The following is a 23,314-nucleotide window of genomic DNA, read 5'->3' as shown; positions in this document are numbered from 1 at the left end:
TCAATATGCACTTGTACAATTCAAGTTATCACCAAAAACATATGAAATGCAACATTGTGCAAGGGAAATTTATTAAATTATGAAGACTAAATATGGACCTTAGAGGATCAAGTGCTTTTGAAAGAAATTAATGACCGTACATGATTTTTTATAGACTAAGGGCGTATATTGCATTCTCCTGTGGTGTCCTTTAAAAATAAATGCTGGTGTAGTTAGTGTGAGAAATAAGAAATGTGAGAAGGATTTTATGTCTGTGCTATCACTTTATCTACAGACACAAGTAAAATTAGGGATATAATATCTAACAATTGGAGAACATTTAGAGGTAACATTGACATACACAATAGGTTCATACTAGGCTAATGATCACTAGAGTCTTTATAAGCCTAGCCATGCAACCCAACCCAATTTTGTTCCTGCACTCCTTGGATGCCTATATGGTGCAGTATGCTAGTAAAGAGGTAGCTAAACATTATGTGGGGGTATGTTAATTGGGATTAATTCATTTACTCTCAACCTCTGTCCATCAGAAACATGGTAGCCAGACCATGGGGGGAATTTGTGATTTGCCATACAATGATCAAGTTTTTTTAGAACAGAGTCAGGGATGATCTCTGCTTCACATAGATGGGGAGATTTTTCTATACAGTGGGGATCCTTTGAAACCCATCTCAGTCTCTCCAGCAGGTTCTATTTATGTCACAGGTGAAGTTCAGGTCCCCTGAATCTAATGTTTCTGGTGCTGTTTGTTTTGTGGATATGCATGAGGATGCCTTATATCCTAGGCATAGATTGCATCTCAGTAGCATATAGGAGACTGTGCACAGAGAAAGGGCCTTACGGTGATCTGTGTAGGGCAGGATATTCATACTCTGGATTCTCCTGGTGAGGGACCTTTCAAGGCATTCCAGCTGTCACAAGTGCTTGGTTAGGTACATGCCAAAGTGGGTGATTGGCCTGATAAGGGCTGAGTAGAGTGATACTCTAACTTCCTTGTACCTGGAAGCCATACCCTTGCTTTTGAGTTGGGTAACATAAAATGATTTTCTTACTATCTTGGCTACATGTTGGTAGAAGGCCAGATTACTGTATACATACAGTATGTTCCCAGAGCCCTAACTATTGGGCCAACTCTTAGTGGTGTTTTATCAATGGAGTGATTAACTTGAGTGGACAATTTGCCAAATGGCATTGTAATACATTTCCTCATGTTGAGATTTAATCTGTGGCATTGGTACCAGTCATTTGTTTGTGTTAGGTCCTCTTGTAGGATGTTGGTGTCATGAAGGGAATCATGATATCTCACAATGTGCAGTAATCTGTGAACTTGGTGAGCCAGAGGAGTTTGACACCTGCCTTGACTTCCAAGAAGTAGATGCTAAATAGGAGCAGGCTCAACACACAGCCCCAGGGTCCTCCACTAGTGACTGGTCTCCTGATGGAGGTGGTCTCACCAATCCTGACTTCTTGTGCCCTACCTGTGAGCCAGCCAGCAATATAGTGAGTTTTGCAGGGATTTATGCCTAGTTCTGAGAGTTTGTCAACAATACCTGATTAGGGTATTGCATCAAACACCTTGGCTAGGTGAAGTTAGGCAGTATGCACTGTTTTCCCTTCTTGAAGAAGTCTACCAGGCTGAGTATGCAAGACCTTCCCTTAACAAAGCTAAATTGAGATGGGTCTCGTGTCTGAAGGTTGTCGTTGTCCTTGTTGATAATTTCCATGATAATTTGTTCCATGGCTTTGCATATTAGACTTGTTAGACTGATGGTTCTGTAGTTCCCGGGGTCATTTGATAGTCAACTCTTATGAAGAGGGATGACCTTTGTGGCCCTGCATTCACAAGGCTATCAGAAATCTTCCAGTGTCTGTTAAAAAAAGGAGCAGGAATATTAAAACCATTTTGAAAAAATATGCTTCCAGTAAGAGGTCAAGTTTTCTTTCGATCAAGCTTACATGGACATATAAATGTGGATTTCTCCATAATGATAAGTGTATATAATTATATAATGGACCACTCCTGAGTCTTTCATATATAAATAAGACTTCGTGTTCACAGGGCACTTCAACTGTAATGTGTATGGTAATGTCTGTATAGCCATTTGCTCATGTTGTTACAGCATTTACATTGGTAAAACAACAAGGAGGCTCTTACAGTGAATTCATGAACGTTAATATGCTATCAAGAGTAAGAATGGGAAAATGCTGTATTTAGGTACAGTATTGTCTGTCCAGTTTTTGCTATTTATGATTACATATAGATAGCAGGATCCATGAGTTCAACAGTATCCTTGAAAATAAAGAACTGCAGTGGGTACTTTTTGATGTGAGTCACTTCCTTAATTTAAATGAGCACAATAGCACTAAAATTATTCATAAATTAAGACGGTTAAAGTGACATTTTCATTCCATTATGATTATCATTTTTCTTGTTTTTCCCCATTAATTAACTCTACTACTTATAACTTCTTCTGTGCTCAAATGGTGGATATCATATGAAGCTGAAAGTTGAGACAGAAAGGAAAATAGTGGATCAGATTAACCACTTTGAGTATGTATTAGGTGTGTTTGAAGAGAAGGGAAGTCTGAATGGGAAAGTCAAAGCTAGAACCAGAGGTTATGTAACCGATTTACCTTTATAACCGCGATTTGCAGAAGGGCGAGTGCTCATATGAGCGACTCGAATCCACGAAACTGACAATGTCGACACACCTACATGTTCGAAAAACAGCAAATCGAACAGCAGATTCACTGTTTTTCGAACATGAAAGTCGAAGAAAAAAAAAACAAAGTGTAAAGCAGGGAGGCAAGCCCACCTGCACCCCCCATGTGGAGGGCTGCACCCCCCACACCCCCCACTTTATTATTCTAACTCCAAGATCGCACTACAGTGGGAAAACGAGCCATTTCCCAATCCCCACTATAGTGCAATTTGCCCCTGAATGTCGAACGTGCAATGAGCGAATCTCACTGTGCATTCGCTCATTGCACATTCTAACCTTTTTCCGTTCGGCATTTACATATCTTGCAGACTGCCTTTCGGATATGTGCAGTTCACCCTTCTGCAAATCACGGTTATAAAGGTAAACTGATGTAACCAGCACGGTGTCAGGGGTAGTGTATGACATAAGAATGCCAAAGAAACTGAAACATAAGGTGTGCAAAATGGTGTGACCAGTGCTTTTATATAGCACAGAAAGCTAGGCTGTGAAGACAGAACAGGAAGCTTGAGGTGTTGAAGTATATGACATGAATAGCAGGATCCGGATGATGTACCAGATGAACAAATTATGTCATCAGAGCAGACACCAGAGTAACCCCAATTGCAGAGAAGGTAAAAGATAAAAGACTACAGTGGTTTGGTCATATGAGACGGAAAGCAGAAGACAATTTAGGACAGAAGATTTAGGAGAAACACGAAGAAGGCAGGAGGAAACAAGGAAATACAGCCAAAAGATGGATGGATTGTACAAGAGAAGACCTGCAACACTGAGGTATAATTGTTGAAGAATGTACAAGAGTGGCTCTGAAGCAAAAGATATAGCACCAGATGACATGACACTGTGTAGAAATAGGAAAAAGAAGGATGATAATGAAGATAATGGTGATGGATACTGTTAGTTTAATTTACAGAATTGCCTTTAATAGATACATAAATATATGATTATAGCTGTTTTTAATCTCATTTCACTGAATTCCAAATGACTGAAAAAAATGACTGACAATAATCTGACTCAATTGAAAAACTTTATATCACAAAGCATACCTTAACTTTTTTTTCTTTTTGCATAGGGCAAGTCTTTCACAGTAATGTGAGAATAAATGAAAATTTCCAAAATTCAGTCATGGGGAAGTGAGACAAACATTTCATTATGCAATGTTAGAGGCTTGGGTTTGATAAGCAACCCACCTGCCTGAAACCCAGCTGGTTTGGGCATGGATGAATAATTGATGGCCAGCTTCCTTTTGGGGGCTGGGTGAAAATGGCATGAAGTCTTTAACATGTAGGCTGACATAATGCCTGTATTGCTCATTCTGTATGCCATATAGGTCAAATAGGGAAATGTGAAGGATGCAAGCATGTTGAGACGCATGCTAAGATTTACCTCAAACTCACTAATAGCAAGTGTGTAACAGGGGAGAGTAGGACCCTAAACAACACAGAAAGACAATGGATAAACCAGCAGTATTCAGCTCTCAACTCTGAAGAGACTGAATGAGAACTATGAGCTCTTAGATCTTAAGTAAGAGGTCAGTGTGTCAGAAACCATAATTTACACTATAAAAAGTTGACACCTCCCATAACAAAGAACCAGAGAGCCTTTGGAGGTGCTGACAATGAACACTAAATATCTGATGCTTATACTCACTTTTAGGTGTATTTGCAATCCTGACAGTCTAATACAATTAGAAACTCCAGCATATGCACAGATGGAAACGGTATACACCCAGACCACAGGCAAGATGGGTGTGCTAACTCTCAGTTGTAGAAAAATGAGCAGAAAACAGCACATACTAAAAAAGTGCAAACTAATATCTCCAAGGATAACATCAGCTCTATAAGACAACAGCTTGATTAAACTATCCAGCATGACTATTCTAAACTAGCGATATTTCTAAGTATCCATGTCAGCATACAGAATAGTAATTGGACAATAATAGAAAACTCAACAGCTTAAGGTATAATTGGTATATTATCATAAAAACAATGACATATAAAAATAATATTTTACCTATGTCATACTCTGTTGGGTTAAACGCACTAAATCTGTCATGAAAAATATATTTTTCTACTTCAAATGATTGTGTGTCACTGCTGGTATCATTGAAGAGGTACTGGCCAAGTACAACTTTTATCATTGACTTCAGTGGACTAGAGAAGAAAAAATATATACAGATGCACACGTCAGTGATGTCATAAAATAAGTTTATAATAAGAAACTATAGAAACATATTCATTCTGAGCATTTAAAAATGACAGGACATTACTGTTAACCATTTGAGAGTACATTTTACATCACCACCACCTAAAACTAGGAAACAATTTAAAATCCTGCTTAAAATAAAAGAAATTAGACAGAAGCGTAAGTTTAATACTGATCAAAAACTATAACTTTGAGTGCTTAATACATATAAAATAAACCAAGCATTGTATTACAAAGTTAATCAACAAGTCTCTCTATCACTCTCTCTCTCTGTCTCTCTGTCCTGTCTCTCTCTCTCTCTCTCTCTCTTTCCAGATATTTGCTTCTCTGTGGTCTTTTGAGACATCTAAAAATAAGTCATCATTCATTGATTTGTTTACCACTGAGAAATACATACTGAAAAACAACAAATTGTATTGCATCCCCATACCCCCTCCCCTAACTTATATACAACAACTCCATAATTGCACTGCCATGGGGAAAAGTAAAAAAAAAGAGTGCACTTCTAGCTCACAAAATACAAATCACTGCAATCTAGTAAAGCACAATAAAACAACATTCCGCAAATGTCACTCGATGGGCTGCCAACTGGCTTACAGACAGAACCCACACTGTAAAAGTAGCCAGCTCCAGGCAAGTAACAACTTTCAGGGTTCAGTCCTGGGACCACTCTTGTTTGGCATCTACTTCTCTGAAGTACAGGCCAACACTAAGGGACTCTGACTAACAAAGTTCGCAGATGACTGCAAACTGAGAGCCATTATTGAATCCCCAAATGATGTGGATATTATACAAAAGGGCCTTGCAGAAACAGATGCTTGCTGCCAGAGCCATGGGCTCAAGCTCAATGCCAAGAAATGTATAGTTATCCCCTTTGGGAAAAAACATGTACCCATGAATTACCACATAGGTGGCAGTACACTAAACACTGAAAGTGTGATAAGAGACTTAGGGACACAGGTGGACAGTGGTCTCACCTTCGATAACCACATCGCCACAACAGTCAGGAAATCCTTCCATATGGCACACCTCATCACTAAGGGCTTTTCATCCAGGAAAAAAGCAGGTCATTGTCCCACTGTACTCATCCCTCATTAGACCCATTATATAATACAACGCCCCATTTGGTATGTACCTCACAAGACATCTGCAACAACTGGAAAGGCCGCAGAAATACCTCACTAAAAGAACCACAGGCCTAAAGCAGATGCCCTATGAAGACCATCTCAAGGGCAATCTCTGCTTAACATACAAGGCCATGTCAAACCCAGAGCTGTTGGACATGCTACACTTAAAGAAATCCCAATCGCTCAGAGCCACAGGCTCCAGGGATCTAAACTTTGTCATCACAATGAACAAAACATGCTGTAGGGATAGGTTCCTGACCCAAAGACGCCCCATACACTGGAATAGACAGCCCATACATATCAAGCAGAGTGCCTCTTTGGCCCTCTTCAAAAGGAACCTTGATGATTGGATGGGAGATAGGTAATTCACCCTGGGGATCACCTCAGTCGCCCTGCTAGACAGGGTCCAGGAAAGTAAATATTGTGGGAAGAAATAGCCAGGGAATTGTTATGGCTAGGCTTGTATAGGCCCTAGGGCCGATAGCCTAGTACCAACCTATGAACCTATGCAAATGCTGCAAGAAAATATAAATAAAGAATAAAGGGAGTTGGAACCAGAGGAAAGTTCATCATTTTAAATTTTATATAGTTATAGATAGGTATAGATATAAATCTCTCTCTCTCTCTCTCTCTCTATATATATATATATATATATATATATATATATATATATAAATATAAACTATATATATATATATATATATATATATATATATATATATATTATATATATATTTCAATGGGCATGTTGGTGAAGGGAACATAGGGGATGAGGAAGTGATGGGTAGGTATGGTGTTAAGTAAAGGAATGCAGAAGGTCAGATGGTAGTGGATTTTGCAAAAAGGATGGACATGGCTGTGATGAATACATATTTTAACAAGAGGGAGGAGCATAGGGTGACTTACAAGAGTGGAGGAAGATGCACACAGGTGGATTATATCTTATGTAGAAGGGCCAATCTGAAGGAGATTGGAGAATGTAAAGTGGTGGCAGGGGAAAGTGCAGTTAGGCAGCATAGGATGGTGGTTTGTAGGATAACATTGGTGATCAAGAAGAGGAGGATAATTGTGAGGGCAGCACCAAGGATCAAATGGTGGAAACTGAAAAAGGGTAATTGTGAGGTGATGTTCAAGGAAGAGTTAAGACAGGTACTGGGTGGCAGTGAAGAGTTACCGAATAGCTGGGTAACTACAGCAGAGCTAGTAAAAGAGATAGCTAGAAAGGTGCTTGGTGTGACATCTGGAAAGAGGAAGGAGGACAAGGAGACCTGGTGGTGGAATGAAGAAGTAAAGGAAAGTATACAGAGAAAGAGGTTGGCGAAAAAGAAGTGGGATTGTCAAAGAGATGAAGAAAGTAGACAAGAGTATAAGGAGATGAGGTGCATGGCAAAGAGAGAGGTGGTGAAGGCTAAGGATAAGGCGTATGAAGAGTTGTATAAAAGGTTGGACACTAAGGAGGGAGAAAAGGACCTGTACCAATTGGCTAGACAGAGGGACCGAGCTAGTAAAGATGTGCAGCAGGTAAGGGTGATAAAGGATAATGAGGGAAACATACTCACAAGCGAGGAGAGTCTGTTGAGCAGATGGAAAGGGTACTTTGAGGGGTTGATGAATGAAGAGAATGAGAGGGAGAGAAGGTTGGATGATGTGCGGATAGTGAATCATGAAGAGCAGTGGATTAGCAAGGAGGAAGTAAGGATAGCTATGAAGAGGAGGAAGAACGGAAAGGTTGTTGGTCCAGATTACATACCTGTGGAAGCATGGAGGTGTTTAGGTGAAATGGCAGTGGAGTTTTTAACTAGATTGTTTAATGAAATCTTGGAAAGTGAGAGGATGCCTAATGAATGGAGAAAAAGTGTTTTGGTACCGATTTTTAAGAATAAGGGTGATGTGCAGAGCTGTAGTAACTACAGAGGGATTAAACTGATCAGTCACAGCATGAAGTTATGGGAAAGAGTAGTGGAAGCTAAGTTAAGAAGGGACGTGATGATTAGTGATCAGCAGTATGGTTTCATGCCAGGAAAGAGCACTACAGATGTGATGTTTGCTCTGAGAGTGTTGATGGAGAAATACAGAGAAGGTCAGAAGGAGTTGCATTGTGTCTTTGTAGATTTAGAGAAAGCATATGACAGGGTGCCTAGAGAGGAGTTGTGGTATTGTATGAGGAAGTCAGGAGTGTCAGAGAAGTATGTAAGAGTGGTACAGGATATGTACAAGGGTAGTGTGACAGTGGTGAGGTCTGCAGTGGGAGTGATGGATGCATTTAAGGTGGAGGTGGGATTACATCAAGGATCAGCTCTGAGCCCTTTCTTATTTGCAATGGTGATGGACAGGTTGACAGACAAGATCAAACAAGAGTCCCCGTGGACTATGATGTTTGCAGATGGCATTGTGACCTGTAGTGAGATTAGGGAACAGGTGGAGTAGACCCTGGAGAGGTGGAGATATGCTCTAGAGAGAAGAGGAATGAAGGTCAGCAGGACTAAGACAGAATATATGTGTGTGAATGAGAGGGAGGATAGAGGAATGGTGAGGATGCAGGGAGTAGAGGTGGCGAAGGTGAATGAGTTTAAGAACTTGGGATCAACAGTTCAGAGTAATGGTGAGTGTGGAAGAGAGGTGAAGAAGAGAGTACAGGCAGGATAGAGTGGGTGGAGAAGAGTGTCAGGAGTGATTTGTGACAGACGAGTACCAGTAAGAGTGAAAGGGAAGGTATACAAGAGGGTAGTGAGACCAGCTATGTTATAGGAGTTGGAGACTGTGGCATTGACAAAAAGGCAGGAGTCAGAGCTTGATGTGGCAGAGTTGAAGATGTTAAGATTTGCACTGGGTGTGACAAGGGTGGACAGGATTAGGAATAAGTATATTAGGGGGGTCAGCCCAGGTTGGAAGGTTTGGAGACAAAGCCAGAGAGGCAAGATTACATTGGTTTGGACATGTGCTGAGGAAGGATGCAGAGTATATTGGGAAAAAGATGCTAAGGATGAAGCTGCCAGGTAACAGGAAAAGAGGAAGGCCTAAGATAAGGTTTATGGATGTGGTGAGAGAGGACATGCAGGTGGTTGGTGTGAGAGAGCAAGATGCAGAGGACATGAAGAAATGGAAACAGTTGATCTGCTGTGGCGACCCCTAATGGGAGCAGCCAAAAGAAGATGAAGAAGAAGAAGAGGATATATATATATATATATATATATATATATATATATATATATATATATATATATGTATATATATATATATATACATACACATACATGTATATAGATGTAGAGCAGCTAGTCAAACAACCTCAACATCATCTACCAGAATATATGGGGTAAATCAAATGCAAGTGTTTTGCAGGGGTACAAGTCCCTTTGCACTCCACATACCCCCTGCTAATTATTTACACCAATCTCCATGGAAAAGGAATATTTCCCCACCCAGGGATTATCAATCTTGCATTCCTGTCGACCATCTATTTCAGTCAACCAAATGATGTCAAACACACAGATGCCAATGTGGTGACAATTTGACCAACTGCCTTACACCTACTGCGCGCACACACACACACACACACACACACACACACACACACACACACACACACACACACACATGCTTACAAACTTCACTGTTTGAGGAATACTGGCTGACTAATAGCTGTTTTGTTCTTTTATGTTTGGAATACTACAGTCTTGGACTGATGTCAGTGATTTTCTGGTTTCTTGTTTTAGTTCTCAGATCTCTCTCTCTCTCTCTCTCTATATATATATATATATATATATATATATATAGGGCATTTGTTTCTTTTAGGAGTAAGTGGTTGTCAGTATACATGAGGCAATTACTATATTGCCTCAGGATTGGTGGCTGGTGAAATGATGGGAAACTGCCCATCCATTATAGCAGGTTTTTACCGTATTTACTATTAGGGAAGGGAGTGGATTCATCTGACCAGTTTTTGTGCTAGAACTAACAAATTTGATTGTTCTTTTGAAGGCTATGGATGGTAAGTTTGGCAATGATGCTCAATGCACCTGTAGTACAGTAGGGAAGCTTGGGAGGGTTCTACTGACAGATGTCTAGTGAAAATGTTTGCATCTATACAGCACACCCCTAACACCTGTTGCAAGGTGCTCTGCAACATGCAAATGCCAGGCTTAAATACAGATGAAATTAAAACACTTTCAAGCCAATCTATTAATAGCAAAGCACACAATGAATGCTCCTCTAGCAATCCCCAGTTCAGACAAGGCTGGATCCACACTGTTCTGCCACAAGGGTGTAGAGGATCTCGGTGTTGGCATATATAAGTGTAAGGTATGATGGTCCCACCACTGCCAGCCAATATGTGATGATCCCACCACTGCCAACCAATATGTGACATCCTCATGCTGGGCCAGTAATCAACGAGACTGAATCTTCACCACTAAAACTGGACAGGGACGTGCACTTTGAATACAAATGGATACACTCAGTATTTCCAGATGCAGACCTCTCTGCATCAAGCACAATTTCCCTAAAGAGCACATAGGGAACACACTCAGCCAGGGGTCTGGGTTCCTCTATATCTGTCTCCCTCTAGGTCCCCAGTAACACTCCCCACTGGTACAGCTGTAGGGTTAGGTCCTCGGCCAAGTGTTCAAGCCAAGTCCTCAAGCATCCTCTCTGTCAGACCACTGCTTCATGTCCCTGCCCCAAGTAGCTGACACACATACACTTTGAGCTTTGATTTTTCATACACACACACACACACACACACACACACACACACACACACACACACACACACACACACACACACACACACACACACACACACCTGGGAAAGGCTGGCACACATTTACCTTTTGTATCCCCTTCTGCCCAGAGTATAAGGTAGTTATTACCACCACCAGACACCCCACAATCACCTACTGTAAGACCCTTAACAAAGAGTGTCCAATTATACTGTGTAATATTAATGCTAATACAAATTGTAGTAGTTGACTACAACAGCTAGGCCTTCTGGAGTGGCCCACACAGTGTCACCAAATACATATAAGCACTCTCAAAGGTTAAATACTTTCTAAAAGGCCAGCCACAATAGAAGTTTAAATATATTTAATAATAAATAATAAAAGAACAAGAAATACTAAATAGGTATTCACAGCAAACCACAGAGTTCAAATCACAGAAAATATTGAAAATAATATTGATGGACAGGGACATACAAATAAAGAAAAACAATCTCTAAACTAAGCTTCACTATATTCCTGACTGAATCTAGGAGAATTATTATTCCCTAATAACTTACTTGATAGATCAAAGCACAGTGAAATACATGAGCAGTCTTTCTAGTCAGGTTTCCCCAAAACAGAATACTCCTTCCTCAGAGATTACTCCCTATAAAATATAATATCCAAGATGGCTTACAGAATGACCTCATCTGGTCACCTGACTCTAGGTTCTCTCATTAACCCCCTTTGAAGTTTGAGACAGGACTTTAACATACTGCTACAATACACATTTAGAGCTTTTATGGCAGTGCCTAGGAGTCAGAAACATTTACAAGACTTCCAAACATTCTTTACAAAAGCTAACAGATAATGGCTGCTCCCAGACCTACCGTCTCCAGTTCCATTCAGCACTGTGGGGTGATATTTTAATGGTTTAACAGCTCATTTACATTTCCCTTATTTTTCTTAAAGTAAGCTAGCTGATTAACCTTTGCTGCTCCAATGTCTTCTGTTAATTTAATTCAGTTTTAATAATACATGTGCATTTCTTTTCATTCCAGCAGGGTGCACTGTTGATACATTTTAACACAAGCAAACCTCACAAATACATTTTCAGCACAAGCATCTGTATAAATCAGTTTGATATACAAATGCCATATAATTATTTACAAAATTCCAGATAGCTGTGCTGGCACAAGTCATACATCCACTGCCCTACTTCTAACATGGCTGGCAGTAGCTCCTATCATCCCACATTTCCTCTCTTTGAAGGCTCAAGCTAGTTTTTCAAGTGACCCTTAAGAAACATGGCTTGAGAGGAATAAGCCTATTTGGGAATATGTTACCCCATTTGCTGTATTGAGAGCTCATCTGTGTTGGCATTGCTGACCCCACTACAGTGTTGCACTGTCATGTCATATGCCTGTAATCCTAAGCTCCACCTTAATAACTTGGCATTTTGCTGCCTGGCTCTATATTACCATGTTAAGGGATTGTGGTCTGTAACTACAGTGAATTTCCTTCCATACAGATAAGGTTGAAGTGTCTGTAATGCCCATACTATGGCTAGATATTCCTTTTCTACAGCTGCATAACATTCTTCCCTGGGTTGGAGTTTACGGCTGAGATATACCACTGGGTGCTCTTCTCCCTATGAGGAAACCTGGCTAAATACAGCCCCCACCCCATTGTTTGAAGCATCCACCTGCACAACAAATTATCTGCTGTACTCTGGACTGGCTAACACGGGGGGGGGGGTCCTCCCAAAGCTCCTTTAAGGTTCTGGAATGCCTGCTCATATGCTGGGATCCACACTACCTTATCTGGCCTGTTTTTCCTTGTCGGGTCTGGTAGCTATTATACTACAATTGGGAACAAACATTCTATAATATCCCTCTGTCCCCAAGAATGCCATCACTTGCTTTTTGGTATTGGGCTGGTCATGCCTGAATGGCTTCCACTTTAGCAGGTTCTGGCCTGATCTTACAACTCCCCACTCTATGTCCCAAGTAGGAGACCTCTGTCATACCCACCTGATACTTACTGGGCTTAATGGTCAGCCCTGCCCTTTGCAGTCTGCCCAGCACCTCCATGACATGCTGAAGGTGGTCTTGCAAGGAATGGCTGTAAATGCTAATGTCATCCAGGTAAGCAAGGGCATGATCTGCTGCTCCTGCTAGGATATGATCTACCAGCCTTTGGAAAGCCACTGGGGCATTTTTCATCCCAAAGGGAATTTTCATGAACTAATACAAGCCAAAAGGAGTCTCAAAGGCTGACCTCTACCTAGCATTGGGAGTCAAGGGCACCTGCCCATAGCCCTTGGTCAGATATAATAGTGGTCAAATACCTAGCCCCACCCATCTTCTCTAAGGATTCATCTGTCCTAGGCATGGGGTAGGCATCTGACTCTGTTTGACTATTTAGTCTTATGTAGTACACACAGAACCTGGTGCTGCCATCCTTCTTTGGTACCAGCACAACTGGGGAGGCCCAGGGACTACTGGATTCCTGGATTATGCCCAGTTCTGGCATCTCCAGTATTTCCTACCTCAGAGTCTGTCTGACTCACTCAGGCACCCTGTAAGGTGCCTGCTTGACAGTTGTTTTGGGCCCTGTATCCACATGGTGCTGCACCAGATGGGTGCACCCTGGTTTCCCAGTGAACATGTCCCCAAACTCCTGTAACACTGCTTGGATTTCTTGATCCTGGGTAGGGGATAGCCACTGGGACATTGTTACCTCTTCCACTACGGTGTCAGTCTGAGCTTCAAGGAGATCAAGTCACCTGATCCCACTCAGACTCCTCCTGCCATCCACAGCAAAGAATCAGCACAAGGGCCTCCCTGTCATGGTAAGGCTTCATCATAGTAACATGGTACAATCCTTGCCTCCTGCCTAGCAGTTCTATGATGTAGTTAACATCACTGACCTTCCTTACCACTTTGAAGGGTCCCTCCCAAGCTGCCTGCAGCTTACTATGTCCGACAGGAATAAAAATCATCACCTGCTTTCCCACAGCATACTCTCTGGCTTAAGCATTCCTGTCATACCAGATCTTTTTGTGCTGTTGGGCTCCTGTCAGGTTCTCCTGGGCCAAGCCCATGAGCTCCCTGAGCCTTGTCCTGTGGTTCAGGACATATGCCACAGCAGACTCCTGGTGGTAGTTCACACTCATCCCCCCACTCATGACTAATCAAATCTAGAGGTCCCCTCACCCTATAGCCATACAGCAACTCAAAGGGTAAAAAATCTGTGGATTCCTGAGGTACCCTTCTGTAAGCAAACAACAGATAGGGCAGATATTTGTTCCACTGTCTCTTAAACTGGTCTGCAAATGCCCATAGCATGGTCTTTAGTGTAGGGTTTAACCTCTCGAGAAGACCACTAGTCTGGGGATGGCAGGGAGTTGTCTTTACGTGCTTCACCCCACAGCACTCCCACAGACAATCCAGCAGGTCTGGCATGAAATTGGCACCTCTGTCAGTCAGTATTTCTCTTGGGAAACCTACTCTGCTTAAGATCTCAAGAAAACCATTTGCCACCTTCTCTGCCTTGACAGAGGACAGAGCCACAGCCTCAGAGTATCTAGTAGCATAATCTAGTACCACTAGGATATACTTTTTCCCTGTGGAACTTGGGGTACTCGGAGGCCCCACAATATCCATAGCTGCCCTCTGAAATAGCTCCTCAATCACAGGCAAAGGCATCAAAGGTGCGCTGACCTTATCTCCTGCCTTGCCTACTTTTTGGAACTGCTCATAGGTCCTGCAGTACCCTGTTACATCCGTGGCACTCTCAGGATAATATAAGTTCTGCATAATAAGTCTCTTGGTACGCTTTATGCCCATATGACCTGCAAAAGAAATGTCATGAGCTATGGCTGGAAGTGCCAGACGGTAGGGTCTGGGCACTGCCAACTGCTGTATTACCTCTCCTTCTAGCCCTCTCTCAAGGGTCCACTACCTATGCAGTAACCCTTTGTTACTGTATACAGACTCCCCTTTTCCTTGAGAATCAGGTGCCTCCCTAACTGCCTCCCTCAATCCTTGTAATGTAGGGTCTGACAACTGAGCCTGTGTCATCTCAGTATTTGTGACTTTTCCAGCTCACCTTCCACAGAAAGTCTGGTATCTTCTGACAGCAGTGCCTCACTGTCAGCCTGGGTACTACCACTCACCTCTGCCCTTGCAGTCACTCTGTCCAAAGGAACATCAATACCTACCAGCAGCTGTGTCTCATCTTCAGGCTCACTGCCTCAGGATAGCTCCCTCCCTGAATTAGAAACATCACCACTTCTGGCTTCAGCAGTGCAGTCTGTCTGGGTCTCCCCCAGGCTACAAGACTCACATGCCTGGTTCCAAGCCTGGCTTCATTATCAAAATCATTCCCTATCAAGCTATCAGCAGGGATATCCTCAAATACACCTACTTGCATGCTTCCTTTTCCATCCTCCCAGTCAAGGTGAATCCTAGCCAAAGGCATTTGGAATGGGATCCATCCTAAAGCTCTGACTGGAGTGGACTGCCCAAGTAAATACTGCTCCTCTTTAACCACTGCAGGCTTCACAGTGGTTATGTGAGAGGCTGTGTCTTTCTTAGCAGTGGCCTGTTTTCTATCCACCAAGACAGAATACAAACTCTGGTGGTAGTTTGGTACCCCTGTTGTCTCCAGACAACTTACCAGTGGCATTCTGTTATCCCCACTTGCTGGCTCTCCCACCTTTTGTTCCCCACCTTGCCTCCATAGACATCTATATGCTACATGGTCCCACTAGTTACATTTAAAACATTTAACCCTTGATTGTGGCTATGTACCTGAACTAGTGGCTTCCCCTATTGCTGGCGGACTCTTTTGGGTTGGTTTAGGCTGCCCACCATGGGTTCCCTTATATCCATGTGCAACACTGGGTATCTTTCCTGTGCAGTGATGCCTTGCTTGCTAAGTAGAGAGCTCCCTTTTTCCCCAGTTCATCTGCAGAGTTGCATTCCCTGTCAACCAGATTCTCATGTCCTCAGGCAAAGTGCTAAGGGCTTGTTCCCTCACCAAAAGGTCTGCCAGCCCTTGAAAAGTGGTGACCTGACACCTACTCATCCACCTATGAAAATAAGCACTTAGTTCAGCAATATACTCACATAGACTTTCATTTGCCTTGCGTATATGCTCACAAAACTTTTTTCTGTAAGTTTCAGGTGTTAACTTAAAACATTTCAATAAACATTTTTAGCAGTATCATAGTTCAAGCAATCAGCATCAGACAATTAAGAAACAGCAGTTACAGCTTTACCATGGAGTAAGGGGGTCAAGAACCACACCCAGAACCCTTTTTCAGCATTATACTGTTTACATACTCTTTCAAACATATGAATAAAACTATCAAAATGATCATCCTCTGTAAACTGTGGCAGAAATTTACTGCCCTTTATTGCCTCTGGGGTTTGGTTATTCTCTTCTCCATTACCTCAATGACTCAACAATGAGTCAGCATCTCTCTCTTATGCTGACACTGCTTCTCCTTTTCATTGGCCTGTCTGATGATTCTAGTTCCAAACATTTGGCCTCCAATTCAAGTCTCTAATTCCAGATGGATTTTTAATTCCTCTGAGGAAAAGTTGAACTGTCCTGTTTCTGAGAGCTGTGCATCCCCAATGACAGACTGGTTGTCTTCTTGGTTGCTGGCCTGTGCTGCAGCTGTAATTAAGGCTGCAGTCATTTCCCCTTTAGTCAGGTTGACATGTACCAGTCCTTTGGCTTGGCACATCTCAACCAACTTGTCAGCTTGCCATAATCCTCTGCTGACATCTTTGCCTGTTCTCTCTGACTTACCAAGCTAACAAATAGTAAATAAATAAAACTATTGTGATATGAAACTCTGAATGTCTACTTTGTGGCTGCTTGAGAGTGCACCTTTTTTTAGTGACAATTGCTTACAGGCTACGGGAGTTCAATTAATATCCACATCAGTGCTCACCAATATGTGATGAGTGATGGCCCCACCACTGCCAAACAGTATATGACATGTGATGGTCCCACCACTGCCAACCAATATGTGATCATCCCATCACTGCCAACCAATACATGATGTGCCCATGCTGGGCCAGTAATCAAGAAGCCTGAATCCTCACCACTGACACTGGAGAGGGGCGTGCATTTGGAATACAAATGGATACACTCAGTATTTCCAGATCCAGACTTCTCTGCATCAAATACAATTTCCCTAAAGAGCACACAGGGAATAGATTCAGCCCAGGGTCTGGATTTCTCTACATCTGCCTCCCTGTAAGTCCCCAATAAGACTCCCCACTGGTACAGCTGCAGGGTTAGGTCCTCAGCTAAGTGTCTAAGCCAAGTCCTCCAGCACCCTCTCTGTCAAACAAGTGCTTCATGTCCCTGCCCCAAGTAGCTGACACATGCACTCTTTGAGATTTGATTCTTCACACACACACACACACACACACACACACACACACACACACACACACACACACACACACACACACACCTGGGAAAGGCTGGCACACATTTACCTGCTGTGTCCCCTTCTGCCCAGAGTATAAGGTAGTTATCACCACCACCAGACACTCCACAATTTATTTTTTATTTATTTATTTTTTATTTTACATTTCTTAACCGGGCTAGTCCAGCTGGATATATTTCCATTTTCAGTGGAGGCCCGGGGAGAAAAGCTCCAACCACAGTGACATTTAAAGGTTTGTAATGCACAATTATAAGAGCAAAAAGTAAGACAAAATAAGATGAGAGAGCAATAATTACAAAGTTATACTATTTAAGCAAATACCATATTCAAAAGAAATTATTTACACAAAAATTAGTTAGAGAGCCTTGGCTACAGAGAAGTATGCAAATTATGAAACACAAAAAAACTTTGAAAGGAACAAGATACTCTTTCAAATTTAGATATGAGAGGTTATTTACAATATGTTCGCAGTTTAATTCATCTCCTATTTGCAACAATAATTTCAGACAGTTACCGCTACCCAGGGAAAAGTAGTGATAAAAGGTAAGGGGAGGCAGGATAGAGAAAAATGGCAAAAGAGAATGCAGACAATTAGTCAGGGTAACAGCAAGGGCATAACCAGTGAGTTTTAAGATGTTGCTTCAGCCTTTGTTTAAAGAGTGGGCAGGAGGGAAGTACTGTTAGATATGATGGCAACATGTTCCAACATTTTCCAGCAGAATTAGAAAACAAGGTGTCACCTGCCAAGTTATTAGACTTGCTAATGCTAGCTAGTAGTTTAGTGGAAGAGCGTAAGGCATTGAGGTTTGCATAGGTGGTAATAAGGTTGGAGAGTATCGGTGTGTTGTTAGGTTGGTAGAATATCCTATGAACAATGGTAAGTTGGGAAAGTATCAGAATGTTTTTTATTTCAAGCCAATCTAGCTGCTTTAGGTTCAGACAGTGGTGAGTTCTGAATAGGTTCCCAGTGGCAAACTTGGCAATATTATTATAGGAGTTAGTTAGTTTACTGAGATTATTTTTCTTTAGGTTGGTATAAATGGGGGAAGCATAAAAAAGAGTGGAGATTAGATGGGAGTGGGCAACTGTATTTCTGGCTGTTGGTGTTAAGAAGGGTTTTATTCTATATAGGGAGGCCAGTTTTCTATTTACATTTTTATTGTGTTATTTATATGATTGTCAAATGTAAGGTTATTGTCAATTAAGACTCCTAATAGTTTGGTGGTAGAGTCTGGGGTTATAATGGTGCCATTATTTGATTTGATTGAGAAATTGATGGGGGAGACTTACTGTTAGGTGTGAAGAGTAAGAGCTTGTTTTTTTTTGCCATTCAAAAGGAGGCAATGGTTTAGAAACCATGCCTCAACTGAGTTGAATACTGTCTGGGTTAGGGATTGTAGTTCAGATGTGGAGTTTGCAGAACATATGAGCGTGGAATCATCTGCATATTGCATGCAGGTAGCTTGAGGGATTGCTAAGTAAAGGTCGTTGATGAATACTGAGAATAGAAGTGGACCGAGAATGGACCCCTGAGGGACTCCAAGGGAGACTGGCAGGTGGGAAGATAGTTTCTTCTTCCAAAGGACTGCTTGTTGCCTATTGTTAAGGTAGGACTTAAACCGGAGAACAGCCTTGGTGTCAAGAGCAAGGGATTCAAGAGTTTTTAGGCGTAGAGGGTGGTTGACCATGTCAAAGGCTTTTGACAGATCAATAAAGAGTGCTGATGAGAGGATGTTGTTGTTACGGTTTTTATTGATAGAGTCGGTGAAAGATAGGAGGGCTGTGGTGGTACTATGAAATGGCCTGAAGCCATGTTGACAGTTAGCTAGTATATTATGTTAGGTTAGGTGGTTAATAAGTTGATGGTGAATGCATTTTTCCATAACTTTAGCTAAGGGTGATAAGAGAGCTATAGGCCTGTAGTTGGAATACTCATTGGAGTTTCCGCCTTTATGTAGAGGGATAATGTGGGAAATTTTCCAAATATCTGGGATTGTTCCTTCATTTATGGTTCTGTTTATAAGGATGGATACAGGATAAGCCACTGCTGTAGCTGCTTTTTGCAGGTATTCAGATGGTATTTGGTCTGCAGAGGGGGTACATGGCTTAAGTTTATGTATAAGTTTTTGGATGTATGAGGTAGCAATGGGTTGTATTTGGAATGCTGGGAAAGTATTAGGTAAAGAGGTTAGGGGATTAGAGTTGTTTGTGGACAGTTGACAGGCTAGAGATTTTATGGTGTCTGTAAAGAATGTATTCAAGGCATTCGCAGTTTCAAGGGCGGTATTGTTTTCTGACCCTAGAGGGGGTGGTGTGCTGGAGTGCCCTGGATGAAGGAGTCTATTAATGCTAGAACAGAATTTTTGTGGGTTGTTATGGTGAGATTGTTGTAGTTTACAGTAGTAGTTTTTTTTGTCAGTCAGTATGGCTTTTTTAGTAGTATTCCTTAGCTGTCTAAATGTTTGTTGCTCAGAGATATTTTTGGATGCTCTCCACTTGGTCCAAGATTTATTCCTAAGCAATATGAGTTGTCTAGTTTCTTTTGAAAGCCAGGGGGCAGGTTTGGACTTCATTCTGATAGAATGTTTAGAAGCAAGCATCTTATCAAAGATAGTTAAGAATTTAGAGTTGAAATATTTGACAGCCTCCTCAAGAGGGAGAGTTTTTAGTGGGTACCAATTACAGGCATTAAGTTCATTTTGGAATAATACAGGTTTAAATGTTTGTTGGTTCGAGAGATTTTATAAGTAGCGGTGTTTGGGATGTCATTCTTTTGTCTTATAATGTAAGTTAACATATGATCACTTAAGTCTTCTGGTAGAGTTCCTACCTTGTATATTTGTTGTTGCTTATTCATGAGTATCCAATCTAAGATACTCTCTTTGTTGTTGAGTTTGTTAAGTCTAGTGGTAGTGGTGATAGTTTGACTAAAGCCATGAAGATTAATATGTGATGAAGGATTATCTATATTTACACATTTCCAGTCAATATTAAAGTCACCAGGTATAATGGTTTCTTGTGGGTAAGAAGTTGATACCCAGCTTAGAATGTCTTCTATTATAGAGATATTATTACCAGGGGGTAGGTAGATGCAGATAATATAGAGGGCTTTGGAAGTGTTTAGTTGAAGTCGGGAGATAAGAACTTTAGCTTTACTATCCTGAGGTGGGTTATACGGTATGGAGGAGATCTGTAGAGTGGATTTATACAGTAGTGCTACACCCCCACCCCTACGTTTTATGCGGTCAAGTCTCAATATATTGTAATCTGGGGGATTATTTCATTATCTTTAGTTACAGGTTTTAAACAGGTTTCTGTGAGGCAGAGGATATGAAAAGAATGAATATCAAGGAGGGCATGGAGATGGGCAATTTTATTATTTATAATGTGGATATTGAGATGACCTAAAAGTAAAGAATTTGAGAGACAGGTTTGGGTAGTTAGGGTGGGGGGAGTAGTAGAAGGAGTAGTAAAACTAGGAATGTTTGTTTTGCCTGGGTTAGGGTGGATGTCACCATCTTTTAAGATAGGAGTTTTTATGGCAGAAGATGGGTAGTTAAGGAAGCTGGTTAGGTATTTTAGTTTTTTTTACAGTTGTGTTATTGAATTTAATATGAGTAAGTCGATGATATTTGGCTAGCAGGTAGCAGGGTGTGTATGTGGTATTTATTTGAAAATGGGTAAAGGTGGAGTTGTGACTAGCTGCTTGTTTAGGAGAGTAGTTGAAGTAGTCATGATTAACTTTATTAATGGAGGTGAAAAGATAGAAGTGAGAATAGATATGAGAGTAAATAGTATTATAAATTTGGTTAGGATAGGTTTAGTTGTTGAGGACATATTTTAGAGAGTTTCTTATATATCTATAGCAGGAACAGGGAAAGAAAGACAAAGGAAAAGTAAGGGTATTATAAAGTTGTTTGTGTTGAAGCAGAGATAGATATAGAATTATCTTAAGAGGTTTAGAAGGCGGTACTGGATGTAGGAGGTGTGGGAAGTGTGAAATAGGTGGGGTGTGGTTAAATTATATAGATTGGTAGAAGTATTATATTGGATGGTTGGGAGAGAGGGTGTGGTTAAAGGAGTATAAGTTTAGGACCCCTGGGGGTGGGTGGGAATTGGGGGTAGGGTAGGGGAGCACAGAGGTATCCCAACGGCAGCGATAACAAAGAATTGATGTTAAAAGAACTACATGAATTATTTAATAAGACTGGGCTTAACATTATGGGAATAATGATCAAATACAATGAGGTTAAAATAGAGGGATTGTTGAATGAACTTGAAGTATTAAATTGTAAAATCAGTCAAGACTTGTTGTTTGAACAATATTATACCAACTACGCTAACATAATTAAAGAAGTTGATTACAGTTGCGATAATATTTTCAATAAGAAAAATAAAAAAATCCAACGAGATATCAAAATTTATGAAACCGGCAATGTATAGCCTAAATCTATGAAGCCCATTGGTAACCATAACAATGAGCATACGGAGGGTGAAGCAGGAAGACACAATATGTTAGATGACGTCACTTCCTTTGAAGAACGCGAGTCAAACAACAGTCCACGTTATGAGAATGATAGCCCTTTAGAAGATGTGCCAAGAAGGTCGGAAAGGATAAGAAATCGAGTGGGGAACCAGGAGGGGAACGAGTATGGCCGATTATGAGCACACCCGAAAAGACAACAATTTTTTCATCGAGCGATGAACAACGAGTGGAGAGCGCACAGATAGACCATCAAGTGATGACGGTTAATGTCACCAATGACAATGGCAATTTTTTTAATGAGGACAATGACACCAATGATATGTTCCATGTGAAGAATGCTGGACAATCAGATATATCATGCCCTGGTGAATTTTTACAATGAAGGAATTTGGTGACAGTGAATTTTTAAGTAGTAACAGAGCACAACAGGTAAGGACAAAATTTAAAGTTGAAGCAATTTCGGTCAATCAAATTGATGAAGTTGTAGTGTCCGGTGCAATCGATGAGTTGAATTGTGAATCTTTTAACGAGAAAGGACATATGAACATTAGTGTACATCAAGACATTGAATTTACGGACATTAGTAGAGTTGATAGTGGTTTATTGAATTTGAGTGTGTATGATATGATTATTGACACTGAATTTCACATCTGGGGTTAAGGATTATGAAATAATCAATAACACATGTTGTAATCAAGTTAACATCAGTGATGGGTTTAATAAAAACGACGAGGCGATGGATGCATTTAATATTGATGAATCCGCTGGTTTAACAATAATATCTAAAAATTCAGATCAAGAACATGTGTTCAATAACAGAGATCAAGGCAACATTACGTATATGGGTTTGAGTGACCCTGTAATTATTGTTAATACCAATCAAGATTATAAAATATATAATTATACCAATACAAATTTGGGAATTGAATATGCCAACTTTTTTTCAAAAGGTTTCAATTTTGTCCCCTGTAGAAAGGGTAATTTAATCACTACTATACTAGATTTAAAGTTATTTACACGGAAAGTTAACTTAAAAATTCTATTTCAAAATGATGTTTCAGATATGCAAAGTGGTAGTTCACTAACTAAACCAAGTACATTTAATCCACCTTTAAATGAAGTGGTAGCCTTATTTGAGAAATCTAGTGAAAGGGATATTAGGCAATATTTCAGGACATATACTAATCTTGAACATAAGAATATGACCACTGAGGAGCAAGAAATATTAAGGAACATTCAGGAAATGAAACACATTCGTATTATGAAACCCGATAAGGGAAACGGTGTAGTGATAGCAGAAAAAAGTGATTACATTTTTTATATGATGACTATGCTTCTGGATGATACATATACGGAAGTCAGTTTAAATGAGATACATATTGCTCATAGAAATATAGATTTGAGTTTAGAAGATATGTTATTTCAGGGTGAAATTTCAGAAAAAGAGTATAATGTTTTAGTTAATGAACATCCTCTGATTAGTGGTATCTTTGGCATCCCAAAAATACATAAGGGATTAGACAACTTGCAATTCAGACCGATAGTAGACGGTAAAAGAAATAAAACTTGCTTTATAAGCCAATATTTGGACCAACATT

General features: G+C 40.7%; 1 protein-coding gene across 1 annotated transcript in view; it reads right to left on the bottom strand.

Annotated features, from left to right (window-relative positions):
- The window catches only part of HGFAC (HGF activator), a 1,210,481-nt gene that overhangs the window by 302,551 nt on the left and 884,616 nt on the right, over window positions 1-23,314 (bottom strand). The window contains exon 11 of the mRNA XM_044072728.1: window positions 4,734-4,873. Within this exon, the coding sequence (XP_043928663.1) occupies window positions 4,734-4,873 (140 nt within the window). The remainder of the gene's footprint in view (window positions 1-4,733; window positions 4,874-23,314) is intronic.

This window comes from Protopterus annectens, chromosome 5.part0 (genome assembly GCF_019279795.1).
Source record: "Protopterus annectens isolate FY-2018-M chromosome 5.part0, PAN1.0, whole genome shotgun sequence".
NCBI lineage: Eukaryota > Metazoa > Chordata > Ceratodontiformes > Protopteridae > Protopterus > Protopterus annectens.
This window is presented reverse-complemented; position numbering and strand designations above follow the sequence as displayed.